General features: G+C 44.9%; 1 protein-coding gene across 1 annotated transcript in view; it reads right to left on the bottom strand.

Annotated features, from left to right (window-relative positions):
- Nucleotides 1-21,691, bottom strand: part of LOC140917568 (exocyst complex component 1-like) — a 60,505-nt gene that overhangs the window by 8,091 nt on the left and 30,723 nt on the right. Inside the window, exons 9-13 of the mRNA XM_073360683.1 lie at nucleotides 21,367-21,516; nucleotides 19,501-19,594; nucleotides 4,502-4,620; nucleotides 2,959-3,072; nucleotides 2,617-2,690 (exon numbers count right to left, since the gene is read on the bottom strand). Of these exons, the coding sequence (XP_073216784.1) occupies nucleotides 2,617-2,690; nucleotides 2,959-3,072; nucleotides 4,502-4,620; nucleotides 19,501-19,594; nucleotides 21,367-21,516 (551 nt within the window). The remainder of the gene's footprint in view (nucleotides 1-2,616; nucleotides 2,691-2,958; nucleotides 3,073-4,501; nucleotides 4,621-19,500; nucleotides 19,595-21,366; nucleotides 21,517-21,691) is intronic.

Consider the following 21,691-nt stretch of genomic DNA (forward strand, 5'->3'; position numbering starts at 1 on the left):
AGCCAACATTTTTTTGTCCCATTGACTTCATTCATTCATTGTCCAACTGACTTCATGTACTGGATTGACTGAGGGCCAAATCTTACCCAGCTCTCTTCTTGTGATATTAGTTAGCAACAGTCCCCTATTTATCTGTCCTAGGTAGTTATAAGTTCACTGATACCATAGCATCTGAGCACTTCACAATCTTTAATGTAGCTATCCTGAATACACCCTGTGCAGTAGGGCAGTGCCATTATCCCAACTTTATAACCAGGAACTGAGGCCCAAAGAGGCTGAGTGACTTGCCCAAGGTCACACAGCAAGTCTGTGGCAGAACATTGCCTTGCCCATGTCTCCTGAGTCCCAAGCCAGTGCCCTGCCATTAGAGCATCTTTCCTCTGTTGGTGGGCACTGGACAGTACATGCCTTTGAATGACACAGTAGGTATGTCCATACTGTAAGGTTAGCCAGGTCTGTGGGACCCTGGCTTATGGACTTGGTGTTTCCAAGTCTGCGCTTAAGAGTCCACACTGCATAGTAACCCTATAATTGCTGGACCAGGGTCTGTTAGCTGTGCTGATGTGTCCATACTGCACTAGGCAGATCTTCTGACTCTGGTTAGAAAATGCAATTTTGTCAAAACATGGGATTGTGTTGATGGGAGAAAGTTGATTTCCTTTGTTTTGATAACGTAAAAGAGTTTGTTTCTACTTTAGTGTTTTGATTCATTTTGTTTTGACTCTTATATGAGATGAACTATTGATATTTACTGATATACAGCACACATCTGGTTATCTGAACGCCCTGGAGGACAGCCAGAACTTTTGGATAACTGGAAGTGCTGTTGAGCTGCAGTATCACTGATGTGGAAATATGTAGACCAAAGGGTGTAAAGCTGATGTTGGCTTAATACTGTACTTGGTTTTTTTACTCTATAATAAATTACAAACTTTACTGAGTTTATTAAAACACCAAAATTGTATTAAAACCATTGTGGTCATAATTTAATTCTGATTTAGTCATAACTGTCCTGCCAAGCTGCTGCTGTTGCTGAAACAGGATTAGATCTCAGGTCTGGTCTACACTGGGGGGAATGGGGGGAAATCGATCTAAGATATGCAACTTCAGCTATGAGAATAGCGTAGCTGAGGTCGACGTATCTTAGATCGACTTAGAATCACTTACTTTGCATCCTCGCGGCGCGAGATCGACGGCCGCCGCTCCCCCGTCGACTCCGCTTCTGCCTCATGCCGTGGAGGAGTTCCGGAGTCAATGGCAGAGCGATTGGGGATTGATTTATTGCGTCTACACTAGGCGCGATACATTGATCTCCGATAGATCGATCACTACCCGCCAATCTGGCGGGTAGTGTAGACGTGGCCTCAGTAACTGCAGGTAGCTGCTATACAAAGTTGTTGATCAGCACTAACAGGTGCTAAGAGGCTAATTGAGAAGTTATGAGTGTATGATTAATTATGGTGCTACCTGGGGGACACACTGTGGATTCAGATAATTAGGATTTTTGGATAAAGGGCATTTGGATAAGTGGGAGTGTACTGTATTATATTTAATGTTATGTGTATTTGTATGTAATAGAGAGACAAGGTGATATCTTTTATGGGTCTAACTTCTGTTGGTGAAAGAGACAAGCTTTTGATCTACACCGAGCTCTTCTTTTATTACAATGTTTTGACATAATGGGAATGAAACATTTGATCATTCCAAATACAATTATTTTTGGAATTTGTGTGGTAAATTTCAACTTTCGTTCCGATTCAGAATGAAAGCAAATTTCAAAGTGTCAATTTCCCATGGAAGAGAAATTCCATTTTCTAACCAGCTCTGCTCCCAGGTCACTGCCACAGAGGGGACAAAAATGATAGATCTACTTTACATGTCCAAATACTCCATTAAGATGCAGGCTGTCTGTCTGTTATTTGTATTACAGTAGTGCTTAGGAGCTCTAGTCTCAAAGACTTATAAGCTTTAAGGACAGAAAGGACTACCGTGACCATCTCCAGTCTGACCTCCTGCATATTACAGGCCACAGAACCTCATTGACCAATTGCTGTAATAGTCACATAACCTCTGGCTGAGGTACTGAAGTCCTCAAATCTTGATTTAAAGACTTCAAGTTACAGAGAATCCACCATTTACTCTAGTTCACACCTGCAAGTGACCCATGCCCCATGCCGCAGAGCAAGGTGAAAAACCCTAGGGTCTCTGCCACTCTGACCTGGGGGAAAATTCCTTCCTGACCCCAAATATGGTGATTGGTTAGACCCTGAGCATGCGGGCAAGACCCACCAGCCAGACACCTGGGAATGAATTCTCAGAACCCTCCCCATCTAGTGTCCCATAAGCAGCCATTGGCAATATATGCTAATAGCAGTCGTGGATGGGCCATATGCTATTGTAGGCAATCTCATCATACCATGCCCTCCATAAATGTATCAATGACTAGGAGACCATTGTGCTAGGTGCTGCAAAAATGCGTGCTGTTGGGGTGTGTCTCCTGAAATGCCTGATGAAGGGTGGAGAGGTATGAAATCACCACAGTCATGAGACAAAACCCTCTTGTCATGTTCAGCCAATTCCTCAGACACAAACGACAGATCACACTTATCCACGTACTTGGTCTTAGTCTTGGGCCAATGAGACTTCTCAGGAAACGCTGCATCCTTTCCTCCCTTGCTTGCAGCAGGTAGCTGAAAAAGAATGGTGGGGGGAGGGAGAGTACCATTCCTCGAGAGACTTCCATTCTCCCACTTGGAGGGTAGAAGATAAATTTTGTGTGTCAACTCAGCAGAAGCAGTAGTGCCTCACACTACAACTCCATATACAAGCTTAGGGACACAGTCATAGAGATGCTAAGTTAGATAAGAAATTACTCAAGCATCAGGTTAATTTCAGCTCCTTGCTCCCAAAGAGTCAACTCTCTCATAGTAGGATCAATGGCTCACTTAGCTGACTTACTCCTGGCTCCTCTTGGTCTGCAGCATCCTGGCTCAGCATAAAGAATTTCTCAATAAACCTCTGCTCCGCAATGCACAGGGGTTGCAGCTCCCTCAACACCTGCTCCAGCATCTGCTTAGAAACAATCAGACACATTACACACACCATTAAATACTGTCTCCCACCTAGCATGCCTCACTCTTTCCTCCTGTCCTCAGAGCTTCAAGGTCACTACTCCCAGGCAACAGCAGGAGCATTTAGAGTATTGCTGTGGTAATTGCCACACTGTTTTGGCATTCCCAGATCTACTGTACATGAAGCCTTTTAATCTGGAGCAAGTTTTACTGCGGCTGGATCTGTACACATGGCCACTGTGGTACCCTGTTTGATCTCAGCAGCATGGAATAAATAAAACACTGTGGCCTGCTTCAGGCCAAGGAGGGTGTTCAGGAAAAACCACAGGCAAAGGTTTGGAGGCCCAAAGTGCAGCAAGTTCTCCATGCGTCTGTGTGCCTGAGGGCCTGCCCCCATTTTACATCTCCAGTCTGGAATTGTGCTTCTCCCGGAGAGCTGGGTGAATAATGGATTTTTTCAGTTTGCTGGTAACTCTGAAAAGTTATAAAAGATTGTTTTAGGTTGAACTGAAAAGAGGTTTTTTTCTGAATTTTTGGTAAATTGGAAAAAAAAATGGGGTTGAATTAAATGTTTTCAGTTTTAAACATTTTTTAATTACAAAATATAAAATTAAAGGAAACTTGGAAATGAAAAGTCCTTTTGAGCCAAAAAATTGAAATGTTTCATTCTGAAAATGTCAAAATGAAACATTCTGACTTTTTTGGGGGGGGGGGGGGGTGGAGGGGGAGATTTTTTAGGTTTTCTTTCTGACAAACAATTGGGTGAAACTTGCATGAAATTGGCAAAATGTTTTGGTGCCATCAGATCTGTGCTTTTTGGCTGAAAATTTTTGCCCAGCTCTATTCTCAAGTGACTCTATGTTAGGTGACCTGATCAGGTCAGTAGAGCTCTATTCATGGCCCTGTCCCTCTTTAAGATGCCACACCCACTGCATGTTCTGATAGTAACTAGGAGGTGCTCTTGATTAATCCTCCTCTGTGCTGCCCCCAGACATGTATGCCATCATGCAGGAGCTCAGCTCAGAGCCCCGACTCTATCCTTCCACACACCTATGTTGGGAAATCCCGCCTGAAATCTACAGGTGGGTGTCACAATCAGAGAGCTCTCTCACAAATACTGAGGTAGGGTCGGAGAAGAAGCAGGTTGCCTCATTCTCTTTGTTCAGTAAAAAAAAAACCACCCTAAACAACCAAAAAAACCCTAAATTTGATTGTGTTCCCTCGAAGTAGACTCCATGTAGTGCCTAGGAGACAAGTGCTTGAAGTATGTGCTTAGGCAATCTGCACCTGTTACAGGTAGAGAACAACTCTGCTCCATTAATTCATGGACAGAAGGGAGGAGAGGAACCAGTATTGGATTTCTGCATATTCCATAGCCACCTTTCTAAAACACAAGTCCCATCGTCTTCTATTAACTCTTAGTTCCTTACTTCAACAACATTTCCTCTGTTCAGTTCATCCTCTTCCCCTTCTCTGTTGTCAGCGAGACAGAACTGAGGGTGCTGTCTACTCCCACAGGGCACCTGCTTGTCTAGAACTTCTTGAAAACCTGGAACAGACATAACTTCTTTTGTATTTACTTGTATCTCTTTGCTTCTCTCCATCTCCAAGCTGTGACACAGTAGCCATGGATGATCAACATGTCAACCATAGAGATGACCACCTATAGCTATTCATCCACTCACTCAGCCAACCAGGCACACATGATGGGAGGGTCTGGGTATTAGTTGAATTGAATCAGAGTACTATACGCAGTGGGACAGCCATATTAAAAAAGTCAAGGGGGATCAGGAGCGAGAATGCATAAGTCTTACTGCAACTTTGAAAGGGATGTAAACAAGGGAGTAAAAAGTTGAAGAAGGGATCTCCCACCTATTCTGCACAAGGCTTTCACCTATGGTCATAAGCTTAACTCTCAGCTCTCATAGACCTAATCTGTTCTCTGACGTTACGGTTAGGTGATTTAGCCCTTCCCTGTTAAACCTGCTGCTTCCATATGGCCCAGTTGGCTTTACGGAAGCCATCCCTTACTGTCTGATTGACACAAGACACAGATTCCGGTGGACGTCCTATTGTGGTCTCATTTCTCTATCTCTCTCCTGTTATCACCCTTCTCTTCTATTGCTCTCCTTCCAGTGCCACTTATCCCCTTTTAGAGTACCAGCCGTGTTAGTCTGTATTCGCAAAAAGAAAAGGAGTACTTGTGGCACCTTAGAGACTAACCAATTTATTTGAGCATGAGCTTTCGTGAGCTACAGCTCGCTTCATCGGATGCATACCGTGGAAACTGCAGCAGACTTTATATACACACAGAGATATAAAGTCTGCTGCAGTTTCCACGGTATGCATCCGATGAAGTGAGCTGTAGCTCACGAAAGCTCATGCTCAAATAAATTGGTTAGTCTCTAAGGTGCCACAAGTACTCCTTTTCTTTTTACTTATCCCCTTGCTACTCAGCAGTAATACGGATGTAAGAAAATCTGGGAATGAGAAATCCTGGATGCTATGGATCCTCCAGTTGGTATAAATCAGTAAAACCAGTTGAAAATTTTCCATCAGAACTTTTTTTGATGGAGAATAGGGTTTTAGATCCAACAACAATTTTCATGGAAAGTTACTGCTTTCCTCAATTTTTTCTGATCGACGTAAAACCAAAAATTTTCATCTGAAAACTGAACATCTTTTCAGGTTTTGGCCCTAAATTTACATTGTTTTGGCCATTTTGGGACAAAAAGTTGAAATTTTCTGCTGAAAATTTCAACAAAAAACCCAAACAAAAACCGGTTTGCTTTTACTGAAACTTTCTGCGTGAATAAACATGAACACTTTCCAGCCAGCCCTAAAAAATCAACCCAACTCCACTGACGTCAATAGTGCTATGCTGATTTATACCAGCTGAGGAGCTAGCTTTAAAAATCTGGGACACCTAGAGTAACCATCTCAGACAGACAACATCTCAGAGTCCTACTCTTTCTGCATACAGGATGGACCGTGTTAGCTTTTGGCCACCTTTCTTTGGAAAAGATTTAGCTGAGGTTCTAAACGTTCAGAGAAGGACAACAAAGGTGATTAGAGATCTGGGCAAGTCTTGCTTATCTAGCTCTCTGTCTCAAGAAATAACAAAAAAACCCTAAACCCTATTATTTCAGTTTTGCAAAAATCACCAGAAGAATTTTCTAACACAACACAAAAGCTTCTCAACTAATCTCTGCATAAAGAGGATGATAAAGGAATGACATTTTACTTCATTAAAAAAAAAAAAAAAAGCAAGACAGGAAATTCAAGCCTGGAAAAAAGAATGGATAGAAGACTGAACTATTCAGTGATAGCTAAGTGAAAACTGTGCAGTTCCTTCTTTTAACCTTATTCCATAACATGAGAACAAGGGGATGCTTGAAATCAAAGGGCAGTACATTTAGAATTCTTTATGTAGCATGCAGTCAGCCCAAAGAATTCACTGCCCCAAGAGCCAGCTGAGACAAATAGATGGTGAGACATAGGGTGTGACTGGGAGATTGCTTTATCACCGCATCACTTATGGATGTGGAGTGGTAGGTGTGGGTTGCAGATTGATGCTGGGGTTCAGTCTTCTATCCATTCTTTTTTCCAGGCTTGAATTTCCGGTCTTGAAAAATTCTTGTTGCAATCCAAGGGAAATCAACACCCTCCTACTGAGGGCAGGGAAGAGCAAGGAAAATAAAGGAATAGGGAAAGTATAACCTAGCACTTCAGGCTCTCAATCATTTCACTGGGCGACTGCAGCCCTGCATTGCTGCCCCTGTATGGTGCTGTATTACATAGTGCAAGCATCCAGGCTTGCTCAAAAATGGGGACTCCCAGCTGTAAGCAGGAACTGCTGGCTTCTCCTGTGAATCCACAACACTGGGAGGGATTCTCTCTTTTGGGGGAATACAGTACTTTCAATAAGAGATTACCCAGATCCACATCTCTGTAGTGCAGTGCACAGGAAACTCGGGGACACCACTCTGCAGAGTGCAATCTGCTGTTACTGAAGGAATCTCAAAGGAGATCTGACAAAATATGGATGCCTTTGTGGGTTAATCCCTGTTTGGGGGGGGGCGGAGGAGGGGGAAAGTTCTGTCACACCTCCCTGGCCACCTTCTCTTCCTCAATGTCAGATCAGGCCACATGAAGCCACTGATCTATTAGCATTGCACAAACGGCGAGCTACACTGGGAATGAGCAGTGCTGTACAGACTACAGCAACTCTGTGTTGCAAAGGATTTCAGTATTTTGAAATCTGGTTTTGATCCCATTTGGGATGAAAACCAAACATTTCAAAATTCTGCCTGAAAGGGAACAAGGCCCTGGCTTTGGGGCAGTCCTCCTGGAGGCTGCCCCAGAGCCTCAGACCTTGGATACCCTGGGATCCAATGCTACCGAGAAGCCACAAGTCTTGGAGTCAGGATTCCCAAGGCTTCCAGGCTTCCGGCTCCTCATTAACTCATGAGATGGGCTGCCAAGGAGCCAGACAGGCAAGCTGGCAGGAAGCCAGGCAGGTTTCCAATGGAATGCTAACTGGGTTTCGTCAGAACTTTGTCAAAATCGAACGCTCTCCGCAAAACAGATCAATTTCACCGTATTCCAGAAAAAAAAAAAAAGTTCCATCAGTATTCTTCTGACTAGCTCTAAGTGATGAGGTTGGTTGACTTCTCCTATGGTATCCATTATTGTCAGCCACTATTTGAGGCAGTATGTTCCTGATTTTCTGAGCCAAGCACAGGTTAGTAATATAGATGCAGACATTGGGAGTAGTTTCTGAGCTCTGTAAGCAATTATACGGGAGCATGAGCTTGCATGAGACACGGCCCCCCTAATTTTTTTTCTCCCTTTTTGCTCCTGTAGCGTTTCCAAGATATCCTGGGTAAATCTGTGTAGAGAGCAACAGAGGGTGGAGTATGAGATGCACCCTCTTCAGAAGCAGATGGATACAACAGGCAAAGAATTGGAAGCCAAGTTAGCCTTTTTTTTCTAAAAATTCACACCATCATTAACATGAGCTGAGTTCCAGCAATGCCAAGAGCCCTGCAGTAGATACATTGCCAGTTCTCACTGCCATTTTAAGCATTGCACCAGCAAGAGCAGATTTTTTAAAAAATGTCCCCTAGTGTAGACAGGACTTTAGCAATATATGCCTGGAGAAAGGAGAGACTGAACCACACTGATGTGTACTGCAATTATTCCAACAACAACTGGAGCATTCTAATGTGCACCCCACTCAGCAGCCACTTTCAGCCTATAGACTTGCCCATGTTCACAATGAAGGTCTCTGGTGGAGCTGGAACAGAGCACAGATTCCCAGGCCAGTGCCTTAGCAATGAGGTCATCTTGCCTCAAGATGAACTACACACCTGCGAATGATTCCCTGCGGCCTCATGACAGGTACAAAGCCCTCAAAGGCTCCTGCTGTAACCACAATTGGTTTCCCAGAGTCTCTGTTTCCTGTTATTATTTTAATTACTAGCTTTTTATTACATGTATACAGCCATTGAAAAAAAGATCGGCGAACCGCTAAAAGGAAGTCACCGATATAAATTACAAAACCAGGATTATACAGCACTGCTGTTACTCATAACCGATACCATCCTTTATTATTTTTAATGAGTCTCTTTTCACAAAGGACTTCTTAAATAATAAAGCTAACTCTTCACCCAACAGGTCTCTCCATTTTTAATAGCTGCAGTGCTGCTGGCAAAGACAAGCTTTGCTTTCTATTATTACCCCACAGCATTAAAAGCACTTGCTTGGAAATGGCGGTCTCTTTGCCTTCTGGACTGGTTTTGCTAATCCTTTTATTTAAATAAGTGTGTTTGCCTTTCTTCAGGAAACTGAATCTGACCACAGCATCTGGTAAACCTCAGCTCGTGCTGTTTGCTGTCCCCATTGCTAATTCTCATGGCTCTCTACCAGAATGTTCATCGCTTCTTTGCAGGATTTCTTCTTTGGATGAGAAAATGGGCCAAGTTTCCTCAGGAAATGCTGTGGCTGTGTATTGGAGTCACTAAGAGGCAAGTTCTCTCTCCCTTTTAACTACATACTTTAGACAATGTGACTCAGGTGAGCCAAAGCAGAATCCCAGCTCTCCTGGACTGGCTGGTTGCAGAATCGCAGCTGATAAATCTAGCTCCTTCTTGGTGATGCACAGAACAGCTTTAGAAAGTTTGCACTGGATTATGCGAGCTGCAGCAAGGTAAATTGGATCTGACCAGAATATTACCTCTCCACCTTACAGGTGACATTGGTGGAACACTCTTGCATAAACAAAATGGAGAGAGCTGTGCGGCCTGGCTTCTTGACAAAGGGGTGGTTACTGGGTCCCTGAGGTAAGGGGCACATGGCTAAAAGTGCACCAGGATTTGGGCTTCTATTCCCAGATCTGCCACAGGCAAATCACAACTGGAGCCAGATTTTTCAAAAGACCTAAAACCCAAAGGGTAAATTAGCGAAATGCTTTCAGCTGGGCTTGTATTGGATGGACTGAAAAAACATTAAGAAACTATGATCCATCTATTTGAACATACATTGCATTAAGGTGACTGCCAATCAACTTTGATTACACCTGGCCAGAGGTATTAGCTTGTCCTTTGTTTTTAACAGGTTTACCCCCTCTTGGTGCCCAAGCGCCCTGTTTACTATGTAATATGTAAATTGAGGTAAACACACATTTCTTTGGTTAGGACAGAGTTGTTTAACAACTTCTGCATAGCCAGGGCTAGGTGGGTTTGAACATGTGCTAACATCATACAGGGGGAATTCATAACTTTACATATAATGTTGCTATGTACATTTTACCAAGGTATTATTGGCCAGGGAATTATTAGTTTTCAAATGCTACCTCACAAGGCATATTTTGTACAAAGATTACAGTACTGTGCAAGGTGTGACTGTAGGGGTGCATTCAGTCACAATATCCATCTGTGAAATGGGGAGAAATCCAGGCCTATCATGGGCTGGCTGGCCCTTTAAGAGAAGCCAGGCTTAGCCCTGCCTGTGAAGATCAGCTGTCCTCCCAGCTGATCCTAAATGATGTGGGATCAGGTGGCCTTGAGTAATGATGGGACCCAGCTGAAAGAGGGTTTGCACAAAAGGCTGAGAGTGCTCACTAGGTAACAAATGGCTTCAGGAGGAAGTTTGCATCCTGCTGCAGGGGGCAATAGGGGTAAAAGCAATCCCTGGAGGGGGTCTGAAAGAAGGCCAACCCACAGGTAAATGGCCTTGGAGGTAGACTGGAATTGAGGCTCTAGGCTTAGGGAAGAGATAAAGAAGAGATGGGGCCTAGGGTTCCTCCTTGCTGAGAAAAGGGTACTAGGGGAAGTTACAGAGGGAGCTAGTCCTGTGGTGGGCCCTCAAACAGGAGCAAGGCTCTAGGGGAAGCAGTGCTGTGGGTCAGTGTTCCCAAAGAGGAAGTGGGAGTTGGCCAGAACCCAGAGAGACTGAAAACTTAAGCCCATGGTGGGCTGAGGACAAGCCTTTCAGGGTAGCAGGTTCCTAGAAGCGTGGGATTGAAGAGGAGCCTAGGAGGGGAGGAAGGCTCTTATGAGTGACTAGCTTTGTGCTGGACACTGTTGATTTGGGATGTTGATACCCTGCAAGAGGTGAGGCTATAAGTGACCTGACCAGAGGGCTGAGACCTGAGAAGAGGTAGAACCTGCAGGACTGGAGCAATGCTCTGCAGGAGGTGCTAGATGAGGACAGCCCAGCCATGAGGGCATATGCCAATGGTGAGTCCATTCTTGTATGATACCCGTTGTCTGCCTTGTCTGTTTAGGGCAAGAACCATCTCTTACTATGTGTATCCATAACCCTAGTGCAATGGGGCTCCGATTTCACTTGGGGGGCCTGTGGATGCTACTGGAATACAAATAATGAAGGTTTCAAATGTGGCATAGGTCAATTTGGATGTACAGTAACTCCAGGCATTGGGATGATGATATTATACCAAAAAGAAAAGGAGTACTTGTGGCACCTTAGAGACTAACCAATTTATTTGAGCATAAGCTTTTGTGAGCTACAGCTCACTTCATCGGATGCATTCAGTGGAAAATACAGTCATCCGATGAAGTGAACTGTAGCTCATGAAAGCTTATGCTCAAATAAATTGGTTAGTCTCTAAGGTGCCACAAGTACTCCTTTTCTTTTTGCGAATACAGACTAACATGGCTGCTACTCTGAAACCTGATAGTATACCAGTGGCTGGCTTGTACATAGCACATGGAATTGTAAAAGGGGGATTGCACTGGAAGCCACAGCGACTTCGCTGACTGCATTGGGATAACAGCCACTGAGGGTTTTTCCCTTCACAATTAAAAACATTCTGCAGCAGCCCAGACGGCCCAGTGGGGAGGTAAGAGGCATATGGAGTACACACGTTCTATTTTGTGTATGGGTGTGTTATGTTTGCCTAACCCATTCCCAGAGCAGGTGTGTGGAGACTGGGTAAAGCTTTCGATCCACACCTCAGTGCAGCAGAAACCAACTAGTGCTATGCTATATTATTGTGGTTCCAGTCCAGACAGACTCCTGCACCTCACCGATTGCTCTGCTGATCCTCAGTACCATGCTCACACCAATCTTGTGTCAATAAATTTTATGGCTCACTCCCACCTAAACATCAGTGTCTGTTTTGACCAAAAAGTGCCTTCTAGATACCCAGCTCGTGGCAATGCTAATCCCTAAGGAACACAAGATGACTTCCTGAGGAAACTACAATCCATCGGTGATCTTCCTGAAAACACCATCCTGGCCACTATGGATGCAGAAGCCCTCTACACCAACATTCCACACACAGATGGACTACAAGCCATCAGGAACACTATCCTTGATAATGTCACGGCAAACCTGGTGGCTGAACTTTGTGACTTTGTCCTCACCCATAACTATTTCACATTTGGGGACAATGTATACCTTCAAATCAGCGGCACTGCTATGGGTACCCGCATGGCCCCACAGTATGCCAACATTTTTATGGCTGACTTAGAACAATGCTTCCTCAGCTCTCGTCCCCTAATGCCCCTACTCTACTTGCGCTATATTGATGACATCTTCATCATCTGGACCCATGGAAAAGAAGCCCTTGAGGAATTCCACCATGATTTCAACAATTTCCATCCCACCATCAACCTCAGCCTGGACCAGTCCACACAAGAGATCCACTTCCTGGACACTACAGTGCTAATAAACGATGGTCACATAAGCACCACCCTATACCGGAAACCTACTGACCGCTATTCCTACCTACATGCCTCCAGCTTTCACCCAGACCACACCACACGATCCATTGTCTACAGCCAAGGTCTACGATACAACCGCATTTGCTACAACCCCTCAGACAGAGACAAACACTTAAAAGATCTCTATCAAGCATTCTTACAACTACAGTACCCACCTGCTGAAGTGAAGAAATAGATTGACAGAGCCAGAAGAGTACCCAGAAGTCACCTACTACAGGACAGGCCCAACAAAAAAAATAACAGAACGCCACTAGCCATCACCTTCAGCCCCCAACTAAAACCTCTCCAAAGCATCATCAAGGATCTACAACCTATCCTGAAGGACGACCCATCACTCTCTCAAATCTTGGGAGACAGGCCAGTCCTTGCCTACAGACAGCCCCCCAACCTGAAGCAAATACTCACCAGTAACCACACACAACATAACAGAACCACTAACCCAGGAACCTATCCTTGCAACAAAGCCTGTTGCCAGCTGTGCCCACATATCTATTCAGGGGACACCATCATAGGGCCTACTCACATCAGCCACACTATCAGAGGCTCGTTCACCTGCACATCTACCAATGTGATATATGCCATCATGTGCCAGCAATGCCGCTCTGCCATGTACATTGGTCAAACTGGACAGTCTCTACGTAAAAGAATAAATGGACACAAATCAGATGTCAAGAATTATAACATTCATAAACCAGTCGGAGAACACTTCAATCTCTCTGGTCACTCAATTTCTGATCTAAAAGTGACTATTCTTCAACAAAAAAAAGTCGAAAACAGACTCTGAGAGACTGCTGAATTGGAATTAATTTGCAAATTGGATACAATTAACTTAGGCTTGAATAGAGACTGGGAGTGGTTGAGTCATTATACTAAGTAAAACTATTTCCCCTTGTTTATTTCCCCCCCCCTTCGCTCCCCACTGTTCCTCAGACGTTCTTGTTAACTCCTGGAAATTTGCTGGAATTGGCCCACCTTGATTATCACTTCAAAAGGTTTTCTCTCCCCCCACCCCACTCTCCTGCTGGTAATAGCTCATCTTAAGTGATCACTTTCCTTACAATGTGTATTTTTTCATGGTCTGTGTGTATATAAATCTCCTCACTGTATTTTCCACTTTATGCATCTGATGAAGTGAGCTGTAGCTTACGAAAGCTTATGCTCAAATAAATTGGTTAGTCTCTAAGGTGCCACAAGTACTCCTTTTCTTTTTGCAAATACAGACTAACACGGCTGCTACTCTGAAAAGAATATCACACCAGATCAAACCAACAGTACAGCTAGTCCAACAGCCTATCTCTGATGGTAGTCAGTAACAGATGCTTCAGATGAAGGTGTGAAACCTTCATGATAGACACTTTCTCCACCCATGGGTACATTACTGTGTGAGTCCCTTTATAGTCTTGTCATTGACTCCCCTTTAAGAGGGAAGAGGCTAGGAGGCCCCCTTGCTGCAGGCCTGAGTGGAGGGCTGTGGGAAGCTGTACCCAGAAACAAGAGGGTTGACTCTGGAGGCACATTTCCTGAGCAGAGGTAGGACCCACAGGCAGAGTGGACTGGGGGAGTGGAACACGGTGGGGAGCTGTCTTGCAGAAGACCTGACGTGGGTGAGCAGAGTCATGGGAAAGAAGCAGCTTGGGTGACCCTCAGGTGGATGGCCTGGAGAATGGAAGCCTGGAATAGGGGTGAAAGAACTGGGAACAGACTTCAAACTGACTCGTGGGTGGGTGGTCTGGAAATGATGCCCCTGGAGGAGGGCATGGAAATCTGCTGTGATTTGCACATGTTGTATTTTGGGGGTTGGGGGAGAATGGTTTTATCATGAGGGTTCTGCAGCTTACTGTACATAAATAAACTCTGCCTAGAGGTGGGTCTTTGAATTGGACACTGAAAGACTATATTCCTTTCTATGGGTGAATGAAGGGGAAACTGAGGCAGGCACACTGGTCATGATGCAGCTGGCTATAGGAGGGCACCCCAGGAAGGGGCATCCCTGCTACAATCCCTATGAATTTTTATCCTTCCTAGTGTAACTATAGATATTGCATATAAGTAGCACTGCCTTTCTTGAACCCTGCTTACTTCTTGGCCTCCATAATGTCTTGAGGCAATGAGATCCACAGATAACTGCATATTGTCTGAAATGGACTTCCTGTTCTGATTTCTAAATGTGTAGCCTTTCAATTTGTATTGAATGTCACCTTGCTCTTGTATTATGAGAGAGGGTAAATAGGAGTGTCTGACTTTCTCTATACTGTTCGTTATTTTATATACCTCTATCCTGTCTCTCATTAGATATCTGCCAGCAGTTGTGGGCAGGTGCTTCTGTTCACTGTCTGGCACGCTCACCCTGTGACCCAAGAACCCCTTAATACCAACTGACAAGGGGGTGCAGATGGGTTACAGGACTCTCCTGATTCTGGATTGTACATGCTGGCTCACCAAAGAGTGTCATATGAGGTCTCAGTTGAAAGCCGGTGTCTCACTAGTCATCAATATCATTGTGAAAAGTATGTACAGGTACAGGTAAGGAGTTATGTATCTGTTCCAGAAAATTATGTTCTTAAGCATGTAATTGAAAAGCAGGTCACCAGATATGCCTTAGACCGGTTCCTGCAGACAGGAGTCAAGAAACATTTCTCTCTCTGTCCGGAAAGTAAATTAAGAATTGTAAGTTAACACAAAATGGATGCCTATTAACATTTGACTTCGTATGTAAAGAAACAGATGTGAAATCAACAGGAAAGGAAGATACAGGAACAAACAAGCCATGGGGAGATGGGACATTAACCTGTCCATAGGTAAAGATGACAAACTCTGGGTGTATTTCTAGAAGACAAAGAAGACAGCCTGGCCCCCTTCACTGAGGAAGAAAAAGGACAGCACCTCTGCATTCATGAAAGTGGGGTCTCAACCAGATTTGCTTGAAAAAAATGCTAACGAGAACATTGGGTGAGATAAAACTTCTTTAGCCAGGAGGTTAACCTGCTAGTTAAATTTAGTCTCTGGAAAGTGTGTTTATAATTTTGTTTTACATGTAAGTGCTCCTTTTCAATATTCTTACTTTCTGTTACTTTGATAAACTTGTTCTTGTTTTCACTATAAATACATTTAAGTGCTGGTTCTGCGTTGAATCTTACAAGCTGGTGGGTACTGTTCCTTTAGGAATAGCCAGCCTGATAAGTCTGTTTGTTCAGTGATTAAGGTCCTGGATGGCGCAGGGAACACTCGGAATACTTTGGGTTGGTGTGCACCCACCACCCCTAAGCTGTACTCAGAGAGCAAGGTCTGCAGGGGCCTGGAAGGCAGCGCTTGTGCTGCCATAGGCTGGTGGTTTCAGGGAGCTGATCCATGGCAAACATGCCTTCATGCTAATGGCAGGTAGGGGTGAGGTGTCTCTCAATTCTTGGTCCTGTTGGGGAGCACCACCACCTCCCTCCCCCCATAATGTTTCATGTAAATAGACTTGGTTGAAATTTTTTGACAGCTTTTTCATTGAAAAATGGTTTTTCCAGGGCAATGACACTTTTTCACAGGAACATTTCACAGTGATTGAAATGTTTTCACTTTTCAACACTGTTCTGGAACAAAACACCTGAACAAATTTCATTTCACCACTCCTTCTTACTCCTTCATTCCCAAAAATGGGGGGGGGGGGGGTTAAAACTGGAAGCCAGGGGGAAGGGAGAGAAGGACTTCTGCTTCCTTTTTTACTCCCCCTCGTTAAACATTAAAAATAAGAAATGGGGAATGTCGTCCTCCTCCTCCTAACAAAATAAACCAATACAAAAATTTTCTATCATAAAACAAAAAAATTCAAAAAAATCTCTTTTATGACACATACTTTTTTTTCAAAGTGGCTCTACATGTACATTTACAATGCTACTCTTCATGATTCCATAGACCCCATTCTATAGAAAGATCCTCATCTGTATGGCCCCTTATGTCTGCATGGGGTCCCATTACAGGATCTGGCCTGGGTGTATCTTAGCTATTTCGGCAGTGCCTTTCACCTGGGTATATTCAGCAAGGCAGTGCTCTAGTGTGCTCTAACAACACTGGACTATTTATAAACATTAATTCTAGTCAGATTGTTAAAGTCCTCATTCTATAAGGCCTAACACGCTGTACTGATGTAACCCGAAAAATGAATTTAAACAGCTATATTGAGTTCAGCAAGTAACTCTACAATCTCAACTTCCCCTTCCAGTTTTGCTGATCACATGAAATAGCTCCGGTCCTTGTTAGATCATCTGGCAGAGTTTGTACACCTCTTGTACGTTACATGGGAGAGGGGATGCTAAGAGACAATGGGGAACTGGGGTGAGATACTGTGCAGCTCCTCGAGGAGGCACAGCACAGAACTTACAGTCTGGGGAGAGAGGGGGCTAAAGTGGCTTTAAACCACCTTTGAGTTTTGCTAATCCTGGGTTCCTCCAGGGGCTGCAGACTCCTGGAATAATTTAGACAGTCCTTGGGGGCTAATTTACAGCAACTCCCCTAGGGTGCCCTATGGGTCAAAGAGCTGCCCAGAATCTCCTGTGTGTTGCATGATGCAGCTGCACCCTGGACACCCCCTCTAAGGTGGGACTGGAGAGAGTGTCCGAGGAAAGCAGCCTTACAGCAGTCTTCCACAGGGCCTGTGCCAGAATCCGCCCTCTGCTGGTTATGAGGCTGTGGTGCACCATGCACTGCTCTGGGATTGGAGAGGGGTGAGGATCTCCCGACAGGAGACAAGTCGCTGGTGTGCAGTGGAATAAGGAGGACAGCTCTCCAGCAATGGGAGGAGAAGGAGAGCCACTGAGGAGCTTGTGAGCTAACAGAGAACAGTAACCACAAGGAGAGAGGAGGCTCTGAGACACAGGCTGCATGGGTGAGCCACCTTGTCTGCATTTGCGCACGCAAGTGCTTTTCATAATCACTTTGCCAAAGCCTTTGGGATCAAAACACGGTTATTCAGCTGAGCATAAAGTGGGAAGAATTCATTCAGCTTTGGGGAACCAATCTGATGCAGCCATGGCAGGTGAAATAACTGAAGCCATGTGTTGCTAAGAAATGCCTGGAAAGATTCCTGCAATTCAAGACAGACCTGGCAAGGTGCAGGCAGTTACGTTTTGTAGACTGAAGGTGCCATGGACGCAGATTTGGAAGACAGGGTAGAGGGTTGCTGCCTGCAGCTGGGACTTGTGGCAGGGAATCAAGAGGGTGGGACTGATCTAACAAAGCCAAGAACAATGTAGTTCTGCCAAGTCTTCCCAAATGAGTCCAGTGTCAAATGGATGCTGTTTAAAGGGAATGGAAATATGGAAAGGAGACGGTGACTGCAGCAGAAGGAAAGTGGGGATTAGTTGGAAGTGATGCTTTGGGGAAGAAAACCAAAACCCCAACGTGACTCAGGAACCAAGGATGTATAGAGAGGAAAGCAGGAGCACACCTGCATTCAGAAGGGATATTTGCCCACCCAAGGGAGCCGGAGGTGGGGATTTCACACCACAGGAGACCAGCAAAGGTATACGTGGGTAGGCTGATGTCCAGCAGGCTGATCCAGCGGGAGTTCCACTAGCAGAGCCATTGTGTTGGTGGTTTTAGCCACTGTTCTATCCCTTTGTCTCTGGGTGATGACGGCCACACCAGAGCATGACTACACTAATGATCCTATCCAAAGAATACAACACTGACTAATCAGGAGCAAAAGGACACAGGTGGAATATTTTACAGTAAACACTAACCCTCAAGAGATGGAGAAAATCAAGGAGGAAGTGCTGGTTCACACGTTCGGTAGCGTGCTCTTACATAACTAGACAGTCCTTATTGCCGTTTGGCCCCTACAGACACCATCACAGACCACGGGACAGAGAGGAAATGATGACTGGGAAGACGAGCACCTACCCATGGCCCATATCAGTGATGTTAATGGAGAGGACCCTAGGAACAGCTGAGGAGTTTAAAACTACTGCGGTGACCTGATCCTAGATCCAGTTTACCTCCTGGTGTAATTTAGAGCATTCCCAGCCCCACTGGCTATGGTCTTTAGGGATTGCTGGGATGCAGGGCATTCCAGCCATGCCTAACTTTTCCCCTGGGGGAATTCCCTGTACAGCAGGGGCTGCAGGCTGGAAAGGGGCCACACCGGCTCTTTGCCAGCCATAGAGGGGCTGCTTTTTGGCCCATCATTGTGAGAACAGTGCAAAGGACCTGGAGTGGGGCTCGGGAACGAATTATTCCTCCACCCTCAGACCATGCTGTGGGAGAAATGTTTTTTCCTAATGCCTCCATGCATTTTGTAAAATATATGTAGACCAACAGATCTGACACCCATGGAAAGTGCCTTTCATTCCACTTTAGCTCCATCGCAGCAGATTACTACTTACTATCCATGCCCCTGACAGCAATGGGAAACAGCATGGCTTAGCATGAAACTATCAGACCGATATGAAGCACTGTGCAAACAACTTCCTCCCATTGCAGGGAGCAATTTATGACACAACACTCTTGGTTTCACCCAACGCTCCTTTCCACTCCTCCCCACACATTGTGAACTTGGATTTTTTTCCCCCTCTTTTCTGTTGGGGAAAATCTAAATGAAACACTTTGTTTTGGAGTCATTTTGATATTGATCTCTGCATCTGCCTGAGCTCTCCCATGCCTTATGGACGCTGTAGTTTTTTGATCAGCTGTGTATTAAAGTCAATGCACTGTTCACCTAAGTAAAGTTATGCATACATTTGTGTTTGCAGGGTTGGCAAACGTTAGCACACTTCAGGGAAAAACCAGTATCACAGAATGTTTCTGGGCTTCACCTGCACTACCATACAAACAGGCAGCATTGCATCTCCGGCTCTCTGATGCCTGCAGAAATGCCTATGCCTCCCCACAGCAGAGATTTATCCGTGAATTCCTTGAGGGGAAGCCACAAAGACCCAAAAGCTCAGAAGTGACTAAGCAGTACTGAATAAAACCTGCAGCAAATGGTGATACAATGCCCACCTGGTGTAAATCAGCATAACTCCTCTACAAGCAATGGAGCTTTGCCAGTTTGCACAAGCTGAGGACTTGGCCCACAGACGAGAGGGGAAAACCCACTCAAGGAACTGATAGTTTGGGGAAGGGAGCGGGGATACAATTCCTCTGTGAATCCCACTTACAAATCAATCATCATCCCGCAGCACTGAATCACTTACATTCCTTTGTTTTTCCCAGCAACAGCATTCTGGCCAGCTCGAAAAAAGCTTTGATTTCCCTCTTGTAGAGTCTGCTAAGATTCCAGGCATAGACCTGGAAGAGGAAGGAATGGGTGGAAATGCCAGTGGGTCTCTCTCCTGACTCTGTGCAGCTCCCCATCTCAATCACTAGCGAGCCATTCTCAGCAGTCTCTACACTGTGCCTGACACAAAGCCTACTGAAGTCAGCGGAAACATTCCTGTGGACCTCGATGGGTTTTGGAGCAGGCCTTTGGGAGAGCTGTGGAACTGCTCATAAAAACCTGGGAAGGGAAGAACCCAGCTGCTCAGCACTGAAGCCCGTTCTAAAGTCGTGCCGTTCGCTAGCTTCAGCGAGCAGGGTTGTTGAATCGCAAAGACTCCGGCACCCAGACTATGCCACAGCAAGCACACTGTGCCGTGGACAATAGCATCGGCTTGGACTTTGTCTTCCATGAGGGTGAGCTACAATGTCCCCTCTAATTTTTGACAGGCTGTGTGTGCAAAAAATTTCTTCTGTGCAAATTGTTGGGCTTCTGGGCAAATTTTTGTGTGCACGATGTTTTGCCGTGTGTGCGGGGTTTAGGATCTGTGTGCGCGCGCACAGCTTAGAGGGAACAGTGGCTCTACCCCTAAACATGAAAGCACAGCTTCAAGCATCCTTCCCGGCTCTTGTTTTCGGCAAACATGACAGTCCCACGGTAAGCAGCACACTTGTCACTGAAGGACTATCTGCCTTCCAATTGCACACTTGGCTTTCACAAGCTATGTAGCCTCAGAGACAGACAGTACTTCGATGGGAAACCTCGAAAGCAGTGATACTCAGACCTCAGTGAATCAGGAGCCAAGTCAACGATCAACATTGCCCAAAAGAACCACTGTAGTGTGAATTCATTGCTTTCATTTAATATAAATAAAATAAACTCATTCCTATATATATGCTTCTCACAGCAAAATGACTGACCAAGCATTCTATAACTGGTTGATAACACAGTAAAAGCATCCTGATTGGTTAATAATGAAATCACGCAGTGTTTTAATACCATGTGCTGCAAAGAGCCGCAGGAGACACATTGAAGAGCCACTTGGGGCTCCCAAGCCTCAGTCTGAGGATCACTGCTCTAAAGGGGAGCAGCAGGGAGCTGTGCTGGTGATTTAGCAGGTGCTACTGTTCTTTTAGTCTGAGCAATGGAGGAATGCCCCAGCATGGTCTGAGCGGGTGCTGTCTTTCTGATCAGATGTAGATACTGGCCTTCATTGAATACTGAGGGGCCCTTGTGTGTTTGATACTCTCAGGGATTAAACCTCATCGGGCATTCTTTTATCCCACTCTGATGATTGCTATGCTGCAGGGCTGGAACTCCGATCTGGGTTCAGTCTCTGGCTCTAACATAGATGCCTATGCAAATTTGGGTAGTTCACTGTAAAATGGGGATAACGCTACCTTTGCCTGTCTTGTCTACTTATGCTACAAGTGTCTCTAAGTAGATATTGTCTGTCTGTTACTATGAATGTGCCCATGGCCTGGCATCATGAGGCTCTGATCTCAGCTGGGGAAATTCAGATAACGATGGCTATTCTTGAATAGTGTCCTCATTCAGAAAACAGGGCATAGCTTTAAGCCAAAGCCCAAAAGACTTTACATAAAATACTGTTGTGAATAAAAGTGATATTTTCATGGTTATTTCTTCATTTAATCTCTATATGGCCATGTCTATATTAAAAGACCACAGCTTAGATTGCCAACCCAATTAAAAACATCCCACTTAAGTGGAATAATGTAGGATTATTTATTGTTACCCCACCATGGCTGATGTTGCACTGGATATTTCAGCTGCGAGGCCGTACCTTTGGGAGATCATTGAACAGGATCGGGTTGGCATTCTTCAGCCAGGCCATAAGTGGAGTGTAAGGTAGCAGGTCATCATGGTAGGGGCCATGGGTGGGTGAAATTAGCTTGCTAGCCAGCTGCATTTGAGTAGGAACTTGACCATTTCCCTGAAACAACAGAAAGAGCAAAGCCTAGCTCAATAAAATCATTCATATGCAGCACTTGGCAAATTTAAACGAATCTCTTCCGGATTGCTTGCGAAGCTCCAGTTCTGAACAGGGGTGCTGGAACAATTTGTATAGTGGGGGTGCTGAGAGCCATTGAACCAAGCTGTAAACCCTG

The sequence above is a fragment of the Lepidochelys kempii genome, chromosome 9 (genome assembly GCF_965140265.1).
Source record: "Lepidochelys kempii isolate rLepKem1 chromosome 9, rLepKem1.hap2, whole genome shotgun sequence".
NCBI classification, from domain to species: Eukaryota; Metazoa; Chordata; order Testudines; family Cheloniidae; genus Lepidochelys; species Lepidochelys kempii.